This window comes from Poecilia latipinna, unplaced genomic scaffold (assembly GCF_001443285.1).
Source record: "Poecilia latipinna isolate Pla-1442-1.1 unplaced genomic scaffold, P_latipinna-1.0 Scaffold1579, whole genome shotgun sequence".
Lineage (NCBI taxonomy): Eukaryota > Metazoa > Chordata > Actinopteri > Cyprinodontiformes > Poeciliidae > Poecilia > Poecilia latipinna.
In genome coordinates, this window is record NW_015114195.1 from 72,519 (window position 1) to 94,828 (window position 22,310).

General features: G+C 42.2%; 1 protein-coding gene across 1 annotated transcript in view; it reads left to right on the forward strand.

Annotated features, from left to right (window-relative positions):
• dachd (dachshund d) overlaps positions 1-22,310 on the forward strand; it is a 74,678-nt gene that overhangs the window by 39,103 nt on the left and 13,265 nt on the right. The window contains exons 4-6 of the mRNA XM_015058853.1: positions 5,474-5,646; positions 5,826-5,961; positions 6,090-6,221. Of these exons, the coding sequence (XP_014914339.1) occupies positions 5,474-5,646; positions 5,826-5,961; positions 6,090-6,221 (441 nt within the window). The remainder of the gene's footprint in view (positions 1-5,473; positions 5,647-5,825; positions 5,962-6,089; positions 6,222-22,310) is intronic.

Consider the following 22,310-nt stretch of genomic DNA (forward strand, 5'->3'; position numbering starts at 1 on the left):
CCCCCAAAAACATCATTCCAAAAATGGTATGTTTGGGTTGGGGGGGGGGGGGGGGGGGGGGGGGCTGAGTGCTTGAATCTTCAACACCACCACCACAACAAAGACTCCGTAACCCCACCTCACCTTTGTAGAAACACAAGCGCAACATGGGGGCATTTTACAAGAGCAATTAGCAGGAAAACTCAGATTGTTTTGCTGCAGAAGGCTGGATTGTGCAGGGAGTCGGTCTATTTAGCTGCTTGACTGGATTGTTCCTGTTGGTTTTGACAGATCAGAAGGAGAAAAAAAAAAAGAAAGAAAACTATATTCAACAGCATGAAAAACCAGAGGCTTAGCATTGAGTAAATCAGCCCTTTGTCTTGTTCAATTCCAATCAAAGGATAACCGGGAATGTTTGTTTGACAACAGCATTTACAATGCATTGTTCTGAAGCCCAGAGCCTCCCAAACAAAGACAGATAGGCTTTAAACAAGTCATTTAATTAGCGCCGAATCCCCGGCTTTGGCTGCGGCAACCAATTATACATTCCTGAGGCATGTGCAGGTCCTATTTCACAGGAGCAAGAGGCAGATCCTCTCCAGCCCTGTCTCTTACAGTACATCTCTCCCCTTCCATTTAAGAGAAGGTAAATAGCCCAGACAGACAGCTTCATTAGCCAGCGTCTGAAGAGCGCGGGGCCGATTGTCGCTTAAATAGTGCGCTTTTACTGCAGGCCCAGCCAGTGACCTCTGATCAATTACAGCTGACATTATTGTTTGTCGGGAGCATTTTTTTTTTTTTTTTTTTTTTTCCTGGACAAAAAAAAAAAGAAAAGAAAAGAAAAACAAGATCAGGCCACAGCTTTAGGTGGAAATGTAATCTTCCCTTTCTCTCTCTTTGCTTCTTTCTCTCCACAAACAATAAATCATTCAGTTGAAGAGATAATAAAGTGCCAAGTAGGAGCTAGTTTAATTTTTGTCAGGGGAAATCTGTCCACAGCAGAGTTAAGGTTCGGGGTGGGGGGGTGGAGTGTGGAGGGGAGGGTGCTTGTTTCTCATACCATTTTCAATGACAAAGGCTTAGCTCTTCTTCCTCTTATTTCCCTTCTGTAGGTTTTTATAGCCGGAAAGGTTGAGGTCTTGTTCTCATAAAGAGATTAACCACAGCAAAAGTCAAGTCAAGTGTTGTTTTCAAAATAAATTCTACTCTTTCTTTAATCTTTTTAAAAAAAAAAAAAAACCCACATTGAACCTTATTTCTTTTTCTGATCCGATTCCGTTAAGCAACTAGAAGTGCCGAAAAAGCCCCGATGTAACAGCTTTGTAATCATGCTGTTACCGAGGGCTGTTTTAATTCATCCAATTCATCCTCCGCGATTCGGATCTCTGCTCATCCGAGCGTGAACTCGCAAAAGCACGGCACAACATAATAGCTGAGCTGTTTATATTGGTATTAAGCGATTTGTAGTTTTAATGATGGTAAATAGGAGTTCACCTTTGCGGTCTCCCTCAGGCTTACTTCAGGTAAATTACTCCAAATGTATTGTTTATGCCCTCCAGGAGAGACGGTGGGCTGAGTGCGAAGGAGGGTGCGCGCGGGGGGGATTGTTGTAGGAATTCACCTCGTCGGGTCTAAACTTTCTGTACGTGTGAGATCAGCGCAGCTAAAATAAACCTGGTAAAGATGCCTCAATAGCTCTGAAATAAACATATGTTTTTTTGCCATAGCATAATCGCACACCAAAGAGTTTGGGAAATACAGACTTCAATGTCTGTAGATTGTCCTCTCGTATGCTTTTCTCTTCAGCTCACCCAACAGGTTTTCATTAGGATTTAGTTATGGTCACTGCGGCTGACTTTGTGTCTGTTGAATCGTTTCTGTCTTGATTTGTCCAGATGTTTTTCCATCAGCATCATGCCATAAGACCTGGTAAACGACCCATTTTCAGTTTCCAGTAGGAGGACGTCAAGTTTCTCTAGGAAGCATCCTGGTGTTTCAATTTTCAGGGTTCTATGCAACATGTCCGGGTTCCCAGAGCCGTCGGACGAGAAGCAGACCCGCAGCATTACAGATCCACTACCGAACTGAAAAGGATGCTTTTCCACGTACTCGTCCGTTTGTTTCGTGCCAAGCCCAGTTCGAGCGTTTACCAAATAGTTCTACAGTACTGTCATCTGAGTTGGGCAAAATCTGTTTACATTTTTCGTGGTAACACAGAAAATAATATTTCCTGGTGATAGTTGGCTTGGAGACCCCAACATGCCTTTTTTTACTCCACTTTACTAACAGTGGGGTTTTGGATGCCTTTACGTCTTCCTCTCTATATAAGGTTGTGTAATTAATTTGGGTTTATGTCCAACTTAGTAGTAGTTAGAAAACTAAAAAATGGCTTTCATAGCATTTTTAGTCCCCAACAAAACAATTGTGTTTTTCTTTGACGTCTCTAGATCAGTCTGATTAGCTTAGATCAAGGATACATAATGCAAAAATAATTTCAAAAAATTAGTCAGTTATTTATTTTCTATTTTTTTAACTGTATAGGTAGGCGTGACGGTAATTCCACCACCGGGCAATTATTTCTTAACATCGGAGCTTTTTCTCCCTGAATGAAAGAACTTTTATGCCCCCTTTGTCATCGGTACCAATAATATCCACTGCATGGCATCACCGCTTCAAACTAATGTTTATCGGTTTCTTTGAATAGGAAAAAAAAAAGGACAAAGAAAAACATGTTGTTTATTAATCCAGAGTTAAGTAATGTTTGGAGCTTACATCACAAACTAGAAGGAAATTACACGTGAATGACACTTAACTGCGTGGCGAAAACCGGCCCATTTCCTGAATAACCTCCTCCTCACCTGGCTCCTTTCAGCCGCAAACAAAGGGATTTGGTGGAGCCTTGTTAGGTCTGTGGCACATTCCCTCGCTGCGGCCTGAATAGGTCTTTATGGGAGAAACACCACTTTGGGACGAGGTGACAAGAAAGGGGCCGGGCCGACGCTGAAAGCGAGACTAATACCCCTCCTTCGGCGCGAACACAAGTCCAGTGTTTTCTCCTGAAAGGCCGTCAGTCAGGTGGGGACGTGAGATTTCGTACGCCCGTCAAGTGCAAGGAATAACACGGAGATAAGTCCAGGAATGTTACTGCAGAAACACAGAACGTGTGATTTTTAGGTGGCTTTTCCACTTTTTTCTTTTTTTTTTCCAATATGGCGAAAATCTTTCCCAATGCGCGTCACTGTGCCTGATTGAATGGGTGTAATACATCCGCCTCAAAGGCAGAATAAGTCTCTTCTCTCCGGCCTTTGAGTGGCCTTGAAAGCCTGATAGGTAGCCGAGACCTTACCATGTTGTCCCGCAGTAAGTACCCCTGCAATCAGGGCCCTCTGTGGTGTTTTTTAATTGAGCTTAGCCTGCTGAGTGGTAATTGATTCAGTCTGAGCTTCGGCAGAGGCGCCGCTACAAGGTGCAGCTTGGCTTCCGCCTTTCTTTAATCTCCCCCTTTTGCTTTATATTGTCTGGAAATACTCACCACTGAGAAACTGCGTGCTATCTTTCTTATGGAAATCAATGCTTCTTTTGGAAGGAGGTAGAATGACAGAGAGGAGTACTTCTCAGGTCCTTTCATTTTTCAAACCAGTGTCCTTCTCTTTAGAGGCTTCGCCATACAGATCTCCTTGCCCTTTGGCTACTGATGTTTGGTACAAAAAAAAAAGAGAAAAGAACCGGAGTTGTTTTGTGGATGGCGCCATCGTCTTTTTTTTTTTTTTTCCTTTCTTTGTTTCTTTCATGCAGATTTGCTTTACTTTCTGTCTTTCTTGTTGGTTTGTCTTTCTTTTCTTTTACCTTGAACCAGGCTGCCAAAGAAAGAGAGAAAAAAGGAATGGGAAAAAAAAAATCTACGGAGAGGCTCAATCAGATCCAATAGTGTCTATGAGGTTGTTTCTATTTTTTTTTTTTTTCTTTCAAGCAGTTTTGAGGAGAAGCATCTGAGTGGCGAAGGAACGAGACCAAAATGTTTTCCAGTCACTTTTGATCCCGCTCAGTTCAAAGTCCCAGAGGAGAGCCGAGGAGGGGAAGCAGAGAGGGAGAGAGAGAAAGAGAGAGAGAGGGAGGTGGGGGCGGGGGGTGCGCTGGTTGAGCGGGGAGGCACAGACACCTAGCTTTGACCTTCTGTCTGCGCTCGCGTTCTTTGAAAGTCGTCTTGTTTTCATTAAGCCGCTCACAAGCACAAGTACAGGGCCACTGTTTGACTAGCTCCTTACCCCCCGTATGGTATCTTTAATAGACATTTTTTTACATTCTCGCGCGCCTAATGTCTTCGGTTTTTCCCAATTAGGGCGACAAATGCCAGGCGGCAGATGAATAATTTAAAACATTTGTAAGATATCTTGCGCGTTCTAATGGATTCATTTGTGCACGTATGAAAGAAAATGGAAATCCTTTCATTGTACAGTCTCACACCCTGTTTTTTTTTTTTTTTTTTTTTTGTTTTTTTTTTTTTTTTTTGGTTGGGGGATAATTGGCCCAAAGTCATTGCCACACTGTAGTCTAACAGTACTTGTTTGTCATTTGCACATTTAACTAGTCATTTGGGTAATGACTTCAGAGATTGCCCTTGTTTTTAAAGGGATTTCTTTTTCTTTTTTCCCATGTAAATATTGGGCCGATTTCCATAATGTGCCCCCTTTTTTTTTATTCATTGTAGAATAACTAATATATCTTTACTGCTAATAACAGTTTATGAAGTCTCACCCCCATTATCTTTATTATTATTGAAGCAGCAGCTATTAATAACATATAGTAAAATATTTATATGTTTTATGTTAACATGATTTCCAAGAAGTACTGCAATTAGCTGAACTTATTCCACCCTTTCTTTTTCTATTGGACGGCCTTGTTAGGCCTTGATGTTATTGGCTGAGGGTTTAAACAAACGGGCCCACACCCTCACAGAACCTCCGCCTTACTCAACAGTAGACATATGTTCTTTTCAGCACTTTTCGATTAGACGGTAATGTTTAGACTGAGAGTCATTGGTTCTCAAGCGCTTTTGAAGAAAACGAAGCCCACGTCATGACAGATCCTCTACCATTCTTAACTTTTCCACATTTTTTCCTGATTAACAGTAGTGCTAGGCTGTTGAGTTTATGTCCAATTGCTATTTAAAATGGACCGTAACGACATGCACTCCAATGTGGTCCTCGGGAGTAAATCAGGCCCACAGCATTACAGATCCTCTGCCGTACTTAACAGTTGACACCAGCCTCTTTTTCTTGTATTTCCTAACAGATGGTCACGTTAAGCTTTACTGTTACTGGACACTTCTTATAAAGAGCGTCTCAGAGCTGACAGCTTAATTATTACCAGCAAGGGTGGAGTTTTTCCTGCCAGAGCACCACAAGATCCCCCTCCACCTCCCCACCTGTGACTGCTATCTCACTTATGATATGCATCATTGAGTAACCAACAGCGTCCTCTTCATGTGTCTCAGGCCTGGAACTCCCCTTCATGATGATGCCACACCCCCTGATCCCGGTCAGTCTGCCCCCAGCCTCTGTCACCATGGCGATGAGCCAGATGAACCACCTCAGCACCATTGCAAACATGGCTGCTGCTGCCCAGGGCCAGAGTCTGCCTTCTAGAATGGTCACCTCTGTTATAAAGGTAAATTTTTAAGATAATGACACCCTTTTATTTTTTTTATTTTTTTTTTTTTGGTGGGGGCGGGGTTTGTTTGTTTATGACTCTGGAAAGTTTGAACCTTTTACTCTCGTGGTGTAATTCTGTATCGGCGTCAGATGTTTATTTTGGTTGTGTGTGTTTTGTGGCTGCTGGGGTTGCAGGAACGTGTGCCGGACAGTCCCTCCCCTGCGCCCTCCTTAGAAGACAACAGGAGGCCCGGCAGCCACCCTTCATCCCACCGCAGCAGCAGCGTGTCCAGCTCCCCAGCCCACACAGAAAGCTCCTCGGACAGGATACGTAAGTTTGCTTTTTGCGCAACAAACGACATAACCAAATGTATTATTGTTTTTTTTTTTTTTTTAAGAATCTAGAGTAGAGGAAAGTCTATAGGTGTTCCTAGTAATTTCTTGGCGATCCTTCTGCAGCAGCACACCACAACGGGCTGTCGATGAACCAAGCCCTTCTCGGCCTGTCCCCCAACATTGCCCCTGGGCCTAAAGAGGGAGACCTGGCCCACGACATGAGCCATGAAGTGAAAAGGATGCACACTGACAAAGGTGAGTGGAACTTTGTGAGAAATGCCATCTACTTTAGTGGTTCCCAAATGTCAGATTGTGTGATCTGAAGAAGGGATGTCGAGCTCATTCTCATTTCGGGCCGAATCAAGATCATGAAAGCTCTCAGTGGGCCGGTTGTGCCAGAATGTGTTGATAAAAACCATAAATAAACTGTTAAAATAGATACAGCATTTGATGAGTGCTTCTTAATATTAAACAGTACTGAACATATTTTCACACTGAGCAGTCCCTTCCAGATTTAACAATTGCTCTCATGATTTTTTTTTGCAATCAAAATCACAGATTTTTCAATGCTAAATAGGAAATATTCACATCACGTTGACATCGTTTTTTCACTTTTACTACACTGTAGTAAAAGTAAACACTGCCAAATGCAGACGTGTGCGAGTTAGCACTCACTTAAACCCTTTTGACCGTTTTTGTGGGAAAATTATGCAGTAGCGTGAAAAAAAAATAAAAATCTGTTGATTTTGCACGAATTTCCACAATCGCAGAATATCAAAAAGCTGACATAACTTGGTGTTGGAGTCTCAAGGGCCACATAAAGAGCTACGGCGGGGTGGATGTGGCCCCCATGGCCTTCAGTTTGATCTACATTAAGAAGTAATTGTATCTCTAGATGTTCCAGAGTTCTTAATACTCCCTTCTTTTCAGAACACCCCATTGGTTTTCCACAGGATTAGATGTGGGAGCTGAAATGGACAAAGTTGATTTTGTGTTCAGTGAACCACTTGATTTAATCGTGCGGTATGTTCAGTGCCATTATTTTCACTGGAAGCTCCCAAAACAATCCGTTTTCCGTTTCTTTTTTTGTGTTTTTGGCAGAGGCCTCTATCTCCCGGTATTTCAAAGACGTCAAGATGCCATGTCCTCTTAACAGGTTTTGCAGGGAGGAGAAGCAGGCCCACAGCATCACAGGTCCTCCACACACGGCGCGCTTTACCACATATCCGTTCTTCGTTTCACGCCAAAAGCCTCGGGGTATTTGTTGCCGAAAGCTCAGTTTTTACTGACAAAAATAGCTGCCTTTAATTTACACATGACAGCTCCGCCATGTGTGCATAATATAAGACATAAGGTTCTGCTTTCAAAATCCCAGCCTGGACCCCCCTTAAAGGAAAACGCTGTTGGTTCTCTTCCTCTCCCGGTCCAAACATGAAAAGAGACATGGATACAAATCCCCATTGTTACAGTTAACTCAGATCATTTTGTGAAAGTGGTATGGTGATGAAAATGTCTCTATTGTGACTCTTTTTAAGTCCTATTAGGGCTAACCGGTCAACTTTGGCTGTTAGATACTAGAGGACCAAATGCTGATGGAAAGATTGTAGTAGTTATTAAACCTCTCTACAGAAAACAAACAAGTAGAACATTGGTGTTGAAAAAGAGACTATGTTGCCATGGTCTGAACATTGATAAAAGTGTTTTGGTCTGTGGCTGAGTGTGTTCTGCTGATTGTTTCCCAAACACAATGGTAGAAACATAAAACCCCAATAAACAAGTCATTGGTGTTTGTTTTTTTGCTAAACAACTTGCCTCAATGTTATAAACAGAAAAATGAAACTAATGTCTATCACCTGAATGTCGAGGGCAAAATTGTTTGTGATTTCTCTTTTTGTCAACAATTTTTTTTAGCATTAGGCTATTGTTTTCTTTTATTAGTAATAATACTACTACTAATAAAACAGGACTATAAAGGATCACATGAACAAATAATTAACAACGCCAGCCTCTCTAACAAGGTTCCCAGGGCATTTGAAAGAGAAAAAGGCCCACAGCCTAATAGATCATCCACCGTACCTAACAGTGGCTCTGAGGTTGCTGTCAACACAGCAACCTTTGTTTGTCTCATAGCAGATCCCTCTGGTATGTATGTGTGTGTGTGTGTGTGTGTGTGTGTGTGTGTGTGTGTGTTGCTAAAATGCTCACTCTTAATCTTATTCAGTCCTAGTTAAAGTCTTAGTATCCTACATTGACTCGACTTATTTAACAGAGCTTGGAGGCGGGAAAAAAAGTGTTTTTTTTTCCATTTAATTGTTTTTTTATTATTATTATTTTATCTGAAAAGCAATTAGAACCTCCAGACAGAAAACATTTCTAAGCATTGCGGATTAAACACAAAATGAAGCAAATAATAGATTTCCGTATTCCCTGTTGACTGGCTGTGCTGTTCTGCGTGATGGAGGGTGGGATGCAGCTGATAATGATATTAAAACCACTGTGGAAATCATCGGACTGTACGCTCCCCTATGGCTGGGCTGACGTGAAGATCCGTGTTAGACCTTCACACGCGGGGTGTGAAGCAGTGAATAGTAATAATTAGCGGGATCATGAGCTGAATTTATAGGTCACAAACCGCCTAACTGTGTGTGCATGAGTGTGAAAAAAAGGGAGATGGTGTGTGTGTGTGTGTGTGTGTGTGTGTGTGGGGGGTGGTGGTGGTGGTGGGATCTCAGAAGAACAAAAGAGTAACGCAAACAAAGCCAGGGGAAGAGTCCTCCACCAAGTACCTGGAATCCTCAGCCGAAGTGCGTTCTCTGTACCTTGATAATGAAATGACTGTAATTTCTTTGCAGTCCTAGAAAAAAAAATAAATGCATACATAAATAAGTAAAAAGCAGCAGCTCCAGCTAGTTGACCCGTGCGCGTCCGCTCGCAGACACACGCGGCGCTATCTTTCGAGATTGTCAATTTCTAATATGTCGCCGGACTTGATTAGGATTCCGAGCTCTCCGGAGTGCGCACCAGAGGTCTCCGGCTGTGGAAAAACATTTTTATAAAATAACCCATTAATGCAGAGGAGTGCAACTAAATTAGTTACCAATTTGCTGAGCATGAATTAATGAAGAGAGCTTCTCCCGGCTCCAACAGTTGTAATTTTCATAATAACCCCGGACCTTTATTTGGCAGGTTGTTTAGTTTTTTCGTTTGAAGGTTTTCATTAGTCTAATGAGGACTGTGCAAGGGCGAGCAGTCAGCACAATTTACATGAGGAAGCTATCATAATAAATGAGGCAATTTGAATAACATGCACAGGTTTATGCAGCGAGATAAGAGAGATTGTAGCTGCAAGATACAGAGGTAACCAATACATTAAGAACCAACTAATAACCAAAGTAATTCCAATAAAAGCTTTAAGTGAAGGGAATAAAATTAATGATAGAAATATTGAACTGTAATGATATGATACACGATGCATTAGATTAATAAAATAAATGTGCCGCATTGTTAAAAAAAAAAGGGGGGGGGGGGGGGGAAAAAAAAAAAAAGGCCTTGCCGTCCGCAGCTTTGTTTATGGTGAGCTTTTTTAATTAGGCTTGTTCATCGCATCGGTTTGTTTAGATAAATGAGATAACATTCCAGTGGTTTAATGATATCTCTCCACTTGTTTGATCTTTATGATCCTGGCAGAGCATTAAATTAATCTCTCGCAATGCACTCTCAGAAGAGAGTTCGGTGGGTGCGGAGGAAGGATGCGGAGCCTCGGCTCATATGGAGACTATTTAAATAGCCAGACACCTCCGAGACAGCCGCTATAATGTCTCATCGCTCATATCCTGTGACCGCGTCTCTTCTTTTTCACGTCATCTGTGCTGATGAAGGACAAAGGCTGTTTGTTTTTGAATCAAATAAATAAAAAAAAGACAGTTTCTAAACTTGTGTCACCCAATGTGGAGTAGCCAGATGGTGTCCTTTTTTTTTTTCCTTTTTCTTTGAACTTGGGTCCGATTTATTGTCCAAAATTTGCCTGAGACTGTGATATAGAGAGGTAAGATGATGTGTGAGAGGAAGGAAGAAAAAAAAAAAAAGTAAAGGCGAGCAGACTGCTAAATGTTGCCTCATATGTGACTAATTGAATTGCTTCAAAAAGCAAGTCTGCGGTGATAGCTTCCGACAAGCCTCTGTCTCGTGAAACAGCAGGTAGCTGACAAACAAGGGGAAAATTTGAAAGGTACGGAAGCCTTTTTGGCTGTAAACTCACTCTTTGGACATCAAACACTGGATATCGTTGGATTTCCTCTGGGAAAATGTGTTTCAGAACGCAAGCCATATGCACTGTATGTATGCTGGAGGAGTGCAGACGTTTCAGCCACTTTGTTGCATTCCTGTTTGCAGTCCTTAGTAACTGTGCGTGAACAAATCTTAAAATAAAGTAAGTTTCTTTGCAGTAGCGTAATATCACCCTGAAAATGTTTTGAGATGCATTCAGTTAGGAAGAAACAAATCAGACATTAAGTTGTAATTGTGGCACATTTTTAGACGACTCAGCTGCTGCAACATTTCACAAGGTGGGAGCAAACACTGAAAAAAATGTTTCTTTGAACCAACTTAAAAAAAAAATACTCAGATAACTTTATTAGTTTTGCACACGCCACAATTCTGATTTGAATAATTCTTAAATCAGATTCATAGCTTGAGCAAAACTAGCAGTAGCAAAGTAGCATAATTTTTTAAAGTTAGTTAAAAAAAAAACACTTTTTTTTTCCAGTGTACAGACAGAGTTATCGTGACGTATGTCTCTAGTACTCGTACACCCTCTTCTCTTCAGCTTACAGGTTTTCTATAGCTTTGAATGTACTGCTTGTAATAGCCTTGAATGTGTACAAATTAACCATTTGTCGAGATTAGTATTTTTTTTTTTTACTGATATCCTCCTGAAAGATCCAACAACCCCTGGTTTTCTTGAAGAAGTCACATGATGTAAAATTTACTGGTATTTAAAAAATTTTTAGAATAAGCAAAAGTTTAGCAAAGCATCACGTTTAATTTGTTATGGTAGGACTGAAACGGCTCCTAACCCGCTTCTCGTGGTTGTTATGGAGACTTGGAGACTCGTGGCACTCATTTTTACCTCTTTTACTGTAATCCTCACTCTGCATGGTGGCAAGATGAACTTAATCCTCATCCAGTCCAACTTTTTAATTGTTTATCCAGCTGCAGATACGGTCAACTTTAGGCAAATAGTTATTTTCTTGCGGAGCTCAGCACACATCAGACTTTACTTGAAGGTTTTCTTTTCCCGCCATTTTCTTTGCTAAGAGTGGCTAGAAGAAGTTGACCTATTTTTTTAAAGTCAAATCTAAAAACCAGAGAAACAAGAATTAATAAATTGATAAATCGTTTCTGATTTAACATGAGCGTATATTTCTAGGTTTAAACTTATGCTGTTGGAACTTGTAAGGTGCGACAAAGTTTGCAATTTTCCTTTTGTTTTCCATTTTACATCAAATGTTGCATTCAAATTAACGGCTGGATTTAAAATCATTTTTGCGGTGCGATATGCTGCTCCACTAAAAGAAGAATTAATCTTAAGGACTTTTTCTACACACCTTTACCAGTAGGCGTGCAGGACGTGAGCCCGTACCGCACGCTGCAGTTGAGTGTTCCTGTAGCGCCGGGCTGAGAGGCCTTACGGGACAACGTTATGTAAGCTGATTCTGTAAACCATATTTTAAAAGCGGATGAATCATTGGTAATATGATATCAGCTCTTCCCTGGTAAATGTATATACACTTGTTGACACAACAGGAGATGCATCCGTAATGTTCTCCAAAGCCCGCTGGACGGAAAGCTGCGGTGTATTATGTCACCTGGAGGCGCATGCTTTCATACCTGCCTGACGCATGATGCGCCGCCGCAACCGCAGTGGACAGCGGTAATTTGCCCCCTGCCTGTGCATGCCCAGCTGACGAGCGTCGATGCCGTCATGGTCCCAGAATGCAGTTTGTTGGACGAAGTGCAGCTCTGATTAAAGGACTCGCGAACACCGACGGGGCTCGTGCAGAGAAAGGGGGTATATGGTTAGATAAGAAAAGATGAAAAAGACCAAAAAAAAAAAAAAAAAGAAAAACAATTTCCTGCCTTTGTAGTCTTTGTTCTGTTCCTTCTTTGCATATGCAGTCGCAGTGATAAAAAGGCAGGGTCGGAAGGGGTGGGCCGGCAGGGGGGGGGCAGACTTTTGGGGTCCAGGTAAAACTTTCTGCATCAATATTGCAGCGTAAATATTTCCCTGACATTGACGGGCACCTGCGTACAGTATCATTAAAAGTTCCACGCGTTTCGGCGGGAGCGCCTTCTTCTCTTCATCTTTTCCGACTTTAATGTAGCCCTGTTTTCGCTCGGCCCTCCCCGATGTCCTTGGCGTTTGCGAGCTTCAAACACATGCTGACTACCTGACTTTCCCCCAAGTCAGGAGGCAAGATCATTAGCCATCACAACCCTGAAATGTGACTTGGCAGACAATAATGCTTTATGATCAAACAACTTGTCAGTGCGTCCTGTTGAAATGAAAGAGTGCAAAAAAATAATTCAATAGATGATCAATCAAATTTCCCTCCCCACCCCGGCACCGTGCGCGCGTCAGAGAGAGAGAGAGAGAGAGAGAGAGAGATTGCTGATGGTGCAGAGAGGGGCTATTCCTCGAGGACATGGGGAGTTCATTTGGATATTTGTTCTCCCCCTCATGAATGTTCCATTGCGTGACACCATCTCCCACTAATCACATTTCACTGAAGGAAAAAAAAAAAAAAACGAAAAAAAAAAACGAGGGGGGATGCTTTTAGGGACGTTGAAAAGAGAGAGGTTCTTTTTAATCTTTGAAATGCCTCAAAAGTGACAGAATGCTTTCTCCTGCCAAGACGTGAGCCTCGGATGGGGAGATAAATATGCTGTGGTCAGCTAAGTGTATCTAGTGAGCAGAGAGGCAAATTTAATAATGCATTATCATTCACTGGCGAAGGTGAAATCTCCTTGTCCATCAGAGGGGCTGAGGCCTGTTTCATGTTACCCTTCACTGCAAATGAACAAGTGCTTTACTCAGCCATACCAGAGATGCACCGCAGGCACCGGTGCTCTGCTGCCAGCCCGGACTGTCAGGGAAAACACAGGTCCGCAATCAAAAGGGATCAACTCTCTTGTCTTGACTGGAGACATTCAAGATCATCGGTCGAATCTTTTTTTTTTTTTTTAACAAAACGCCTCCCTGCATTCTTTGTGTTTTCCTCTCTCGCCCCTCTCCCCCCTCTACCCGAGGACACAAGATGAGTTTTTTTTTTTTTCTTTTTTTACATATCTGAGCATCTGCTATTATGCAGATGATGGCAATGTATTTACCTGAATGCCCTTGGACAACAGCATTTAGCAATTATGAAGATTATGTACAATGCAGCGAATTTGCGATTCAAAACGATCCTCTTCCTCGCAGCTGCGGCAACTGTTGCAGACAGATAAGGTTGACCCTGAATTTGTATTTCTGTAGTTTTTTTTTTTTTTTTTGTCGGAGACATTCGGCGGGCTTGTTTGTATAATTTAATATTTACATGTAAACAGTAATTAAGCGACGCCGCCCCGACATTGCCAGGGCCAGGCTCTTGCCAAGGTAAACATGGGGGCCCCCTAGTATAGTGGTTCTCCACAGTCTATCATGTTTACAGACTTGCTTTTTTTTGTGTGTGTGTGTGTGTGTGTGTGTGTGTGTGTGCGCTCTTCCTCGGCAAAGCCCCATAAAACACAACCGATTGGATGCCGAGCGCCGAACGCAGACGCTCTTATCGCCCGGCAAGTCTGCGGGCTAACTTGAGGACATTGTGAGTCAAACCTTTAAATTTTCACTCTGCGATAATTACGGCACTATACTTGAGCTTTTATATCCTTTCACAGAGAAAGTAAATCATTCCTAATAAAGAGAGGAAGAATAGGGGGCGGAGGGAGGAAAAAAAAAGTGCTTGAAGACTAATTCTCTTCACTCCCTCCCTCTCTGCTCTCTATTCTGCTTGTTGAAAGCCTTTCTTTTTTCCCCTCTTTCTGAGTATTGCAGTCACCTTGACTTTGCAGCTGCAGCCTTATAGTCTGTTGCTTATCCAGCCTAACCCCAGCCTGTCAATTAGGTCTTTAAAAATTAATCTCTTTAACTGGAAATACCATGCCGGCTTCCTTTCCGTCTGCAAATGAAGTGTTATTAATTCACGCGGCGCAAAGCCACTGTCACGAATAATGTTATCAAAACAGATTTCCACACGTTTAACACGTCTCCCCCCCCCACCACCACCCTCCGTTTTAAACCTCTTAAGTATTTTTATGACTGTGAAAACAGGACTCTGCTAATGGATTTGCATCAGTTTTTTCTTTCCCTCCTTTTTTTTTTTGATGGTGGAGGGGTATGTGGGGGGTGGGGGGCGACAGTGGCTTTAACGCCAGGCAGTTTGCAGAGCGAGGGGCTCCTTAAGCCTGGGCCTTTTTAAAGTTTACACTTCCCCATTTCCGCCTTTGTCCTTTCATCTCCATTTAAAAAGCAGCTCAGCATATCCGAGGCTGGATTAGCGCCAGGCTTCGTCGACATTCGTTCAGCAGCAACAGCGCGGCGCAGCCTCTCCCTGTAGGATTGCAATGCCAGGCAATGACACCAATGTGTCTGCCTGTACCCCCCCCTGCCTCCCCATCATCCTCCTTCACTTCCCTCCTCCCTGTAGGAAATAAAACGCAACAGAGCTCTGATCAAGCAGCAGGCTATCTGCCCAAGCACACCAAGCTCACACTTGTTCTATTAAAACCCGATGATTATGGGGGGGGGGGTGATTTCCTCTCTGTTTGTTTGTTTGAATGCTTAATTATCAATATGTAATTGGCATGTGCGCTGCGATGTCGGGCGCGCGTTTCGGTGGCACATCCTCGCTGGAGAGCGCGCCGCTATCGGATGGAAGCAGGGTTCCCCAGCCGCCGTCTAAGTTAAGCTGCGGGAGAAGTTGCTGTAATGAATTGGTAAATGCTAAACAAAGGAGAGCTGAAACAAAGAGAGAGGACGTAAATGGTTTGATGATTAGCGGGTCAGGAAAGATTACAGTGAGGGGTGGGGGAGTCGGGGGGCGGTGGATTCGGTGGTGGGGGCTATACAGTACAGATGATCCCCTTCTGAAATGGGAATGATTCGGGCAAAAAAGCAAATCGATAGGCGAGGCCCGTTTAATCTCAACGATTCTGCTGTCGATAAGCGGAGCTGGACAACGGGGGTCAATATGCAGAGACAATCTGAACACCTTCAAAGCGCCTCACGATAATGTCCTTCGCCAAGTATTATCCTCTCGACAGTTTGGGCTCTTAGTCGATAGGTGAATTAGGGAAATCTATTCTGCCTCTTTGCCTTTTTCTTTCTTTTTTTTTTCCTCCCCTGGGACAAAAGTTTATTTTACTCCTCCTGATGGTGACCGAAAGCTTAAGCTTATGGATTCCTCCCCGTGTGGCTCCTCACCTGAACCTTCCTGCTTTCCCCCTCCTTCCCTTTCCTCTTCCCCTCTGCCTCGTTTCTTCCGACTCCGCTCGTCACTCTGCAAAACGCCATTCTGTCTCCACTCTTGCTCCATTAAGAGCTCATCTGAAGGTGTGCGCTGGTGGAAACAAAAAAAAAAAAAGAAGTCCTGCATGCTTTTATGCAGTCATCACAGTCAGCCAAGCCTGTAATCCTCAGAGGTCCGATAATGACATAGCCCCATGCATTTATTACACGAGAAGAGAGGAGAGGAGACGGGCAAAACGCTGACTTTGAACAAATGAACACTCTGACCTTTATGCAATAAATATGACATGGGCCGCATAAAAAGACAAGATATCTTCCTCCTGAATAGGAGTCAACACAGATTCTGCTCCCTTGCTTCATTCTCTGGTCCTTATTCTCTCTCTCTCTCTCTTTTTTTTCCAATCTATTCCAAGCTAACATTAAATACAATACCAGAAGTTTCTTCATCAATTTCAGGCTTGTGGCACGAGATCTCGCAGTATTAAAACGCCACAGTGTTTGTTGTCAAGATGAAGTCTGTCTCGCAACGTGCTATTCACCAGAGGTCAGCAAGTGACTTCATCTGAACAAGAAGGTGTAAGCCAATAAAATGAAATCCAGACATGAAGCTGTCTGCTCAATTATGTATTCCTGAGACTCGCATTTTCAAGCAAGAAAAGGAAGGAATCGTCTCGTTACTGCCTTGTTGACAACACGAAACCAGAGTTGCCAATTTAAAGATCTTTTCCTTTTCCTTGTATCTCAAGGAATCTAGTGACTATTTTGTGACGTTAGCAACTAATCAAGGTTTTCAAGAAACTTTTTTTTTCATATAGGTCACTAGTAAAGATTCTAGCCACTTTTTCTGGTCACTGATTTTGCATCAACTTGAGCACTGATTTGCTTGTTTGTCTGTCCTGCCAACAAGCAGCAGGTTTTACTATGGCGCACTCACAGGTGGGCCCTGTCCTCCTACAGCTGCAGTCAGAGCCCTTCGTTATCTGGATAGCAAACGAGGAGCGCATGCTCCAAAAGCCTCATTCTGACTGACCTATTTACCCTAGTTAAGGTAGAAGAAACAAACATGAATTACTGCATGAATCCATTGTCTGTTTTGGGTCCATTTAAATCATTGATAAAGACTGTACACAAGAAAGTAGCAAATAGAATAGCTGCTTCTCTGATTCTTGTAAGTAGGTGCCGTTGCGTTAAGCTCTAAGTAGAGCATAAGGTCAGAAACAAACCATCCTTTGAGTGTGTTTGGAAAGTGTTAAACTAAATAGGCAAATTATGAAATGACTCCAGTGTGGGTGCAAGTTAAAACACATTTGATTCAAGATGTCCTTTGTCAGATCGCTCGTTTAGGTGACGCGTAAAGACGAAAACTTCAAAGGGTCAAAGTACCTTTTCTCAACTGCCTGGCCGACAATAACGCATAGAAGAAGCCACCGGTGCTTTTAAATAACATTTTGATTACTTATTCCTAAAGTAAAGGACTATTTCATATTTCTTGTGTAACATTTGATAATCTCTTGATTCAATTTTCAAGCCGCCAGACTGATCAAACTAAACAAGTCTGCACGTGATGCAGATTCTTTAAAATACCATTTGTGAATTAGGAAACCTTTGTTTTTCTTAAATATATACAAAAGGAAAATTTAATGTGTTTTTTTTTCGTTGTTATAAAAATTGTATTCAGTCTCATTGCTGCGAACCCAACATCATGCAAAAATTACACCAGTATTGTTACACGACCGCGATCTAAACTGTTGTGCAAGCTTTTCCTTAACCCTGCTATGAAGGTGCTAATAAACTTTGCGGACAGTTGTTGACAATTATCCGCCAACCTTCTGATTGCTCTCACAGGTAATCATTAGCAGGGCTCATCAGTTAAAAGCAATGCTTCATACTTTAGCCGTTCCGGCAGGAGACAGCTGTAGCAGGGAGGACCCACCTTCCTCGGTGTGATCACTGTTTGTGATTGTCTGCTTTTGTCACCTCACACCGCCTCTCTGACGGTAAAGGATTTATGGTTATTTCCCTCCATGCAGCCTGTCCATCTGTGGCTCCGTCTTCATACGGCCTTGAGAATACGATTCAATTTATTAAGGCAAAGCAATGGACTCATTACTTTGGGAAAAAAAAAAAGAAAAAAAAAAGGAAAAGGTGGCAAGCGAGAGAGTGAGAGAAAAAGGGAGAGGTGACACACTGAATTGGTTATTAATGGAAACGCGCAGCCATAGGGCAGTTGAAATTTAATGATATCCTACAAGAAAATATGAGGGTGTCACTCTCCAAAAAGTCATGCTAAATGTCAACATTTTAAGGTCCCTGGTGCTAATTTTATGCCTGTGCACAGTAATGTTTTTTGGAGAGCGTTTAGGAAACACGGCCCAGTGGCCAGCCTGATTATCCCACTCACCTTCTCTCCTTTCTCCAAAATGGGTTTGTGCAGCGAGCGATTTCATCTCTAAGTGAAGGGAACATTAGGGAGGGGGAGACGGAGGGAGCGATAGAGGAAAAACACGCGGTTTGATTTTCATGCTGTGATAAGAGAGTGGGAGCCAAATGTTACCTGTTAATCTAGCCCAAACCGACCGGGGCTCTTGACTTTGTCCCTCAGCAGGGATGGGGCAAACACTCATTTTCCTCTCTCCGTGATGAAAAGGAAATTAGCTTAAATGTGATGAGGGCACATCAGTGTGGTGTGCAGTGCATGTGTGTAATGAGTGTGTATATGATTGAGGCTCTTTGTTTGCTTACATCTCCTCCTCTTCGCTTTTACGCACACACACGCACACACTGCAGAAAAATTTGTCTTGCACCAATCAACCTACGCCAGCTCCTAGAGTCAGTGCCACAGTAAACAGTGGGGATGTCGCGATAGGTTCAGCTCACAAGACGATATAGGTTCACAAGAGCAAGGCGAGCACGCAAATTAGCAATATTCTCTCAGTAAATATTGCTTATTTGCTTGTTTTTTTTTACAGAGTGAAGGTGAATGTAGTGATAATAAAAATGCTCCCAGTGACATTATCCATTACTGTATTCATAGGAATATAATAAAACAACAACTGGCGCGTCAACAGGGCTTTCAATAATTGGCTAAAACCTCATCATAGCTAACCGCACTGCATCTTTTAAGTTTGCCTGGCAGTCAGATTAGGCTGACATTTATAATTAACTTGTTCAAGCTGCCAAGCAAGTTAAATAGAAACAATGAGCTGCCAATTTGTCTAACTTATATTTGTAATTAATAGGTCTGAAAGTTAAGTTAAAGTAAAAATGATCATGAAAATGTCCTAGAAGGTCAAACATGTTAAACTTCCATGCTAGCTAACTGCAGCATGGCTAACAGTTAGCTAGTTGTGGCGTTTTCTCTGTAGCCACGTGGTTTTCTACCGCGCTGCCGCACAAACATTTTAAAAGTGAGGATAACTCTACCTCTGTTTTCGTAACCGAGTCTGTTTAGAAATATTCAGTGCAGATTTTATCTGTGTAATAGTTTCTGATTTTGGACACCAAATTAGCTCTTTAATTCAATTTCAGGTGAAAGCACAGACTTGCTAACCATTAGCATGTCACAATCCTTTGTTTCTCTTTACTGCCAAGAACCCAGTTGCACAGCAAGAAGAGCTCTTCTATATTTTTTTCTTTTTACCAATTATCATTAATTTTTTCCCCCCAAATTCCATCTTTTCCATTTACATTTTTCCAAAATCCACATTTAAAAGATAAAGATTTATCTATTTACAAGGTTTTCATCTAAAATTCTTACAGTTTAATATAAATACAATCCAAATTATCTGAGATTAGTTAGATTTTGTTAAAGTTGATCTCTTTATAAAGCTCTTTGAACCATGCCTATCTTTTTGTTTTATAAATAGTTTTGTACAAATAGATTATAGGTTTAATTTGAGGATAAAGAAAAAGCATATTTTCTAAAACTTGATCCTTTTCAGATTCATTTGTACTGTATTCCATCAGCAGTATACAGTGTACAGCAGAATTGTGATACAGTATGTTCCTCTCAACTCTTTCAGCACAGTCTTACTCGGCACATTCAGCTCCAAAAAGTCTTCACTAAGCACAAATCTCACTGATGCTGACCAGCTCTGCATTCTGGAGGAAGGATATTGCTCATTGATAATGTGGAGGGTTTTCATGGTGGTTCCAGGTAGTCTCACAGAAAATAAAACCCTTTGTCATTAGATAAAATACTCAGATTCGACAGTGCTCCACATTATGTGGCGGACTCCATGATTTGTCAATTTCCAAAATTCCCATCCGTATCCACAGACTTCATTTAAAAAAAACTAAACAAAACACTGAATACAGTTTAGATCTTGTTCCACCCCTAGTAAATTGTCATTTTCCGAATATATACAGCAAAAAAATAAATCACCAGTTAAATCATAACTTCTCTAAAACCGTTTTCTTCCCCCTTATTTTTCTTGAAAGACTCTTCAGAGTGCACACACATCATCTGCAAGATCAGCTCAGGCTCATGTTTTTTTCAAGTGCTCAAATTGCATGCAACTACTTTCCTCCCCACCTCCACCCACCCTGCTGCATCTGTGCATTGGTAGCCAAAGACAGATATCTCCCTTGACAAGATTTCTTTCCAAATCCGGTGCTTTTAAGTGCAGGTGGAATAATGCTGCGTTAGCTGCTAATGGCCGTCCGAGAGGTCATAACTACTCCGCTTGAAGAGGGGAGGCCGGTTTCTCCGCTGCACCATGGCAGGTCAAATCAAATGTAATTGCACAGTGAAAGCGGAACGCCTGCGCTTCGCGTGTTGGGCTCCGCTGACAACATCCAGGTTTAGCATTCGGTTCCCCTGCTGGGAGGAACAAGGACAAAGGCTTCACCTGTCAATATATCACACTGACTGGCCAGCAGAACGCTCTCCTTCTTTCACTCATTCCTGTTAAAGCCTCCTCCGCCCCAGACTAAGCCTCACCCATCCATCCATCTTCGACCATCTACCTCTCACTCCCCTCCATTCTTCCCTCTCTGCCTGTCTTCCTATTTCCTGCAGCTCTCTCTGAATTTGTGTGAGCACTCGGCGTAAAAGTCCTGAGGGAGCCGGTTTCAAACACAGGAACCAGAAACATATGGCACATTTTCAACTCCCAAGGTCAATTACAGCTATTTATCCAGAGATTGCAGCTAAATTTCCCAAGGTTTCTTCTAGATTTACAACAGATTGCAATGTGTGTCTGTCACATTTTCGAATCAGGCCACTTCCCCTCCACTCCCTGTGACTTTTTTCTTTCTTTCCGTCAAACATTTCAAAGGCTTTGGAGTGTGGATTTATTTTTTCATCGATGGCTTATCTCTGGTTATCATGGTTCCATCTTTTTTTTTCTTTTTTTTTTCCCCATGCCAGGTCCAAATGCCTCTTGCAACGCAAACCTAATAACATGTAAATTGGAGATAAGCCCAGATCCCTCCAAGTGATTTTTTTTTTTCACATTCATACTTTGTCAAGTCAATTCTTGGGCTCCTGTTTTAGTAGCACAACACATGAGGAGTGAGAAAATTAACTGGATAGGTGATTCATCATTGCTACCACACTGTCAAGGACTCCCTCTGCAGCTATTGAGAGCAGGGTGGAGGCGGAGGACGGAGAGAGTGTTGGTGGAGGACGGAGTCGGGGGGTGCTGTTGTTTTAAATTATGGCATTTCATTCAGAATGCATTGTATTTACAGTGTCCCATTTTTATTTGTGGCTCCTATTATCCACCGAAACAGTTGTGCATGAAATGTTATTTGTGACAAGGGGTGACCCGCAAGTGTTTTTTTATTTTTATTTTTTTTATTTCTGTGCAGTATTTCTTAGTGAGAAGGCGCAGGGTGGGCCGGGGAGGGAACTGAGGATGGGGAGACCCTATCTGTTCCCTCGCTGAACGGTAAGCACCAGAGGCTTTTGCAGCTGCTGCTGGCAGTCTTTCCGGCGCAGAAATATCACCTGGAAACAGAGCATTCCACTCTACTCCATCCCCCCAGCCCCCAACGCTCCCAACGCCTGTCGCTGTAATTAAGTTGAAGTCAATGATTGCGGAGCGATGCTGAGAAGTAAACATGCAAACGCATGCCAAGGTTTGGAGCCAGGCAGAGGGAGGAGAGCGATGGGGACCTATAGGCATGGGCCAGCACAGCATGATGACCGAGAATAAAACGCAACGGTGTAACCGCATTAAATAACTGATGATAATCAAATAACTGATTATTTTTTTGTGTGTTTTTTCCCTATGAATTATAAATATGCCACATTCATACACTTTATAATATCCATGCCCAACATTTAGCAAAAGTTTTAGAGAAAAAGCGTATAGCTTTACGCAATGTCGTGAGTTTAAGTGAGAAATGCAATAATGAGCCCTGTTGCTACAGAAAATAATATATCCGCTTGATTATAACTGCACTAAATGTGATCTACTATAACATAAATTTAAAAAGGAATTTAAAAAAACAGTATTAGTTTTCCAGTGAGAATATTATACTTTTCTATCGTTTGTGATATTTTTCAAGTAAAACTGCGAGCGTAACAAACTGATATTCGCTGGTAAATCAGTCAGGCTGTCTGCTCCGGTAGCCTGCAGTCAGCCGCTTCGCAGATATTCCACATGTAGCCAACCCAATATAGTTTTCAAACACCATTACCTCAACAAGAGTGGTTCTGAATGGTTCTCCTCAAGTTTCCAAAACATAACCGTCTGTTTTTATCAACTGGAATTATCTCTGACGAGCTTCTTCTGTTTTTTTCCTGTGAACGAGGGGAAAGTGACGGTCAG